At 40.6% G+C, this 4655-nt stretch overlaps 1 protein-coding gene across 1 annotated transcript in view; it reads right to left on the minus strand.

Moving 5' to 3' along the window:
• Window positions 1-4655, minus strand: part of LOC106878247 (poly [ADP-ribose] polymerase tankyrase-1) — a 35177-nt gene that overhangs the window by 23878 nt on the left and 6644 nt on the right. The window contains exons 6-8 of the mRNA XM_052975647.1: window positions 3933-4024; window positions 2201-2282; window positions 1164-1335 (exon numbers count right to left, since the gene is read on the minus strand). Of these exons, the coding sequence (XP_052831607.1) occupies window positions 1164-1335; window positions 2201-2282; window positions 3933-4024 (346 nt within the window). The remainder of the gene's footprint in view (window positions 1-1163; window positions 1336-2200; window positions 2283-3932; window positions 4025-4655) is intronic.

Below are 4655 nucleotides of genomic sequence, written 5' to 3' on the forward strand. Positions count from 1 at the left end.
TCATTTAACATCCATTTTCCATGCTGGTATGGACTGAACGGTTTGATAGGAGCTGGTAAGGCTAGGAACTGAACCAGACTTCATTGTATGTTTTAGCATGGCTTCTACAACTGGATATCTTTCCTATAACCACACACACACACACACACACACACACACACACACACACACACGTAAGTATACAAAGAGCCTCAGTTTCCTTCCACCTAATTCACTCACAAAGCTTTTGTTAAACTGGGTCTTTAGCAGTGGGATTAAACTCAAGACCACACAGTTAGGAAGATTCTTAACCACAAAATAATGCATGAAAATGTTATTCATGACTTTGTTACACACAAAGAGATTTTTTAAACTTTAAAACAGGTTTTGTTTTGTTTTTAATTTCCATGAGAAATAGGTTAAGAACAATAATTTTTTTTATTATTTGGCATCCATTGCATCAGAAGGCAAAAAAAAAAAGATTGAGGGTCACAAATGTACATGGTCTGTTAAAATTGTTCGTAAAACAAAATTTTTTCCCTAATGTGGAAGCCAAGTTATCTCCCTTGGAATCATTCATGGCTTACAGAAACCAGATTGTTTTCGGGGACGAGACTGTCCGGCATGCAATCGTTCAGTGTGCATGCATTAGTATGTTGTGGGGTTGTATTGAACAGCTGCCGTCTCGTGTAAGATGAAGCCAGCTGTCCGCTGAGTGTATGGTGGAGATCGACGCACCAACTTCCTTTAGCAAAGAAGGAAAGCAGACATTTCTCTGCTTAGTGACTGTGACAAAAGCGGCTGTGTGGTGGACCTGTCAGAAAGGTTTGAAGACAGGAACTTTCCTATCTGGACAAGCTCTCATCAATTTCTTCAAATATGATTTGAAGAGGAAGGCAAGGGCAGAAAGGGAAGTGCTACCTTTATCAAAAGGTAGACGAGACTGGCAAGACTGAATGAATCTACTCTGAGTATGCTTTTCTTAGTAGGAAAAGCATGGAAAAGTGGACATGATGATGATGCCACCAGTCACATCATCCCCCACTTATCACACTGCAACCATTGAAATCTCACCACCAGCACTACAACAGCTAGTAAAACCAACATATAGCAACCTCCTACATCACCACCATCACCACTACTGCCACCAACAACAGCATCAACATGGTACTATAGTTACTTACCCCGTAGAATTTTCTTAACATTTTCAGACGCCAGCTGTGCCGCCGTATAACCTTGAAGAGACATTGTGGTCGGGTCGACACCATGAGACAGCAAGAGACGACAGGCCTGTACATTCCCTTGCTTGGCGACACGGTGAAGAGCTGTCTGACCGAGACTGTCCAAAGCATTGACCTGTAGACGGAGAAGAGGAGGTGAAAACAAGATGAAAATACATTTTCAACAATATAAGCAATAGTCATCATTATTATTATAGTCAAACCAATGTGGGAGATTAAACAAAGGGGTGCTGAAAAGTTCCTGGCTTTAAAGGTATTGCAAAACGCCAGGTTGGAGGCCCCACTTTCTAAGTTCTTTTACAGGACTTATAAAAACTGAAGGACTGCTGCAACAAGTGTGTGAATTTGAGAGAGGAATATGTTGAATAAAATCATAACTAACTGATCCTCTTGCATTTTCTTTTACCCGAAGCCAGAAACTTTTCAGCACTTCTCATATACGGGTGATCAACAACCAAATCTCCTTTTAATCACATATTATCACCTTAAAATGAGAAGGATACTTACAATAATGGGTGTACCTACAATAACTGTGTCCCCACCTTGAATTTGTTTCCTCATGAATTTCAGAACAAAATGGATATCTTTTAGTGAAATTTTCTAAAAATACCTTTCAGATGGTGTAGATTCTGATTATGAATGAAGAGCTCTGGTAAATGAAATGATGATGATAATGGTGATGATACCACTCCTAGCCACCAACATCACCACCACTACTACTATTACTCCTATCACTATCCAGTCTATACCATTGCCACCACCACTACTTAACTGTTGCTCAGTCACATCTAATCTTCATCACCACCAATCATTAACAATCACCATTCTTATTTAATGTCCCTACCACTACCATCACCATTAACTAGCACCTCCAACATTAACCATCACTACTATCAGCAATCGTCTCCACCAACACCACCATCATTCTTGACAACAACAACAAACACTTGTGTCCCAATCTTAGCCAAACAATCACTTACTTGTGCTCCATGCTTTAGAAGTATATCCATGACATCATAATGAGATTTATCAGCAGCAATATGAAGAGGAGTCAAGAATGATCTGCAATTAATTGAAATGGTAATTAACTCAATTGGCATTATTGAGCTGTCACATTTTTTAAGGTAACACCTAACACCAATAGTTTTTAAAAATCCTTATTTTTCACAGTATATAGCAAGATCTGAAATTATCATTATCATTTGCATTATTATCATCATCACCATCATTTAATGCCCATTTTCCATGCTGTCATGAGTTGGACATACTTATTGTTAATACATTCTAGCAGATTCAAACACAGATATGCTAATCGCTATTGTGTACGTCACAGAACAAATTCTCCCTTTTGTGAATTCATAACACGCATCTTCATAACATGCTTGTCTTATAGGTGCAAGGGATTCTAGAACACTGATGTTTCAACAAGTTTGTGTCTCGTCAACCAGAAGCACCTAGGCTTTTGAACCTAAACAAGTCACTTGCTTTGTTTATAATTGCAACAAACATCACTGTTTGCTGATCAGCGTTTCTATCTCCATCAACCAATAAAAAAAAAAAAAGAAAAAAAGCATAAATTTCACTGTTTGCAACAAAATCCAAAACAATGATTTGCATATTCAAGCACAGGTATGCTAGTTGCCAACACTTTGCCAAGGGGAGGTCACCATGCTATGAATCAATGTGACAGCTTATGTAGTGAGCAGTGGAGGCGCAATGGCCCAGTGGTTAGGGCAGCAGACTCACGGTCATAGGATCGCGGTTTCGATTCCCAGACCGGGCGTTCTGAGTGTTTATTGAGCGAAAAACACCTAAAACTCCACGAGGCTCCGGCAGGGGATGATGGCGACCCCTGCTGTACTCTTTCACCACAACTTTCTCTCACTGTTTCTTCCTGTTTCTGTTGTGCCTGTAATTTAAAGGGTCAGCCTTGTCACACTGTGTCACGCTGAATATCCCCGAGAACTACATTAAGGGTACACGTGTCTGTGGAGTGCTCAGCCACTTGCACGTTAATTTCACGAGCAGGTTGTTCTGTTGATCGGATCAATTGGAACCCTCGTCGTCGTAAGCGACGGAGTGCCAACAACAACAAATGTAGTGAGCTAGAACATGTAAACACAGTGTCAACCAGACAAATCAGACACTGTTATACACCACTGGTCACAATGCGCTTCCAATTCTGTCTTGACTGCACCATTCTTTTCCATCTTGACTCAAATCGCTGAACTAAATTGTCTTCTGATCATTGTGGAGGTCTTCCAAATGGCCATTACCGACCTTTTGGACACCACTCAGAAACTGCACAGGTCCATCTTTTCTCTGTGAACTGTGTGACACGTCCAGACCAGCAGAACTTGTGATTTCGTCGTGTGTGCGTGCGTGCACACATACACACACACACGCATCTAGTGATGTGGACAAAACTTTTAAATAATGTGAAGCTGCTATTAAACATACTGTGTTCACTCATGGATACACCATGCCCTTAATTTAGTGTTAAATCAAAGTACAACATTTTTTTCCCCTTCATTGTTGCAGCTTTGCCCTGTGTATAAACTGCACCTCAGTTTTTTTTTTCAGTTTAAATCAAGTACAAAATAGTAAGATTTGTATGAGTAAACACATATAGGAAAACATAAAAAACGTTTTGCACACACACACACACACAAACACAAACACAAACACGTGTGTGCACATAAGACAACTTACTCTCTCGTTTTCTCGTTAACTAATGCACCTTTCCGTATCAGAATATCCACAACCTGTTTACGTTTGGGGTAAGGTGAGGCAGCTGCACAGTGCTGGAATGAATAAAGATAAAGAACAACACAATTACAATCATACAACAGTAGTTAATACATACATGGTATGGTGTTGGGTAGTGAAATGTGGGGGGGGTCATGTGGTGTACACATGTGATGGGAGTGCGAGGTGATATGGCATAGTATGTGCGCGTGTGTGTGTATATGCATAAAAACAAGACATCATAAAGAAAAATGGAGATTTATAATTCTTTAGAAGTCTTCTTTATAATGTCTTGATTATATACTTTCTGTACTCATGCTGAAATCCAATGAAGCAAACTCAGGCTTTAGCTATCAAGAGAACTGTTTAATTGTCTATCTTAAACAATTCTGTATGTTCCCTGTCATTCAATGTGGTGAGTGGAGGCGCAATGGCCCAGTGGTTAGGGCAGCGGACTCGCCGTCATAGGATCGCGATTTCGATTCCCAGACCGGGCGTTGTGAGCGAAAACACCTAAAGCTCCTCAAGGCTCCGGCAGGGGATGGTGGCGAACCCTGCTGTACTCTTTCACCACAACTTTCTCCCACTCTTACTTCCTGTTGTACCTGTAATTCAAAGGGTCAGCCTTGTCACACTATGTGTCACGCTGAATATCCCCGAGAACTATGTTAAGGGTACATGTGTCTG

Source organism: Octopus bimaculoides, chromosome 22 (assembly GCF_001194135.2).
Source record: "Octopus bimaculoides isolate UCB-OBI-ISO-001 chromosome 22, ASM119413v2, whole genome shotgun sequence".
Classification (NCBI taxonomy): Eukaryota; Metazoa; Mollusca; class Cephalopoda; order Octopoda; family Octopodidae; genus Octopus; species Octopus bimaculoides.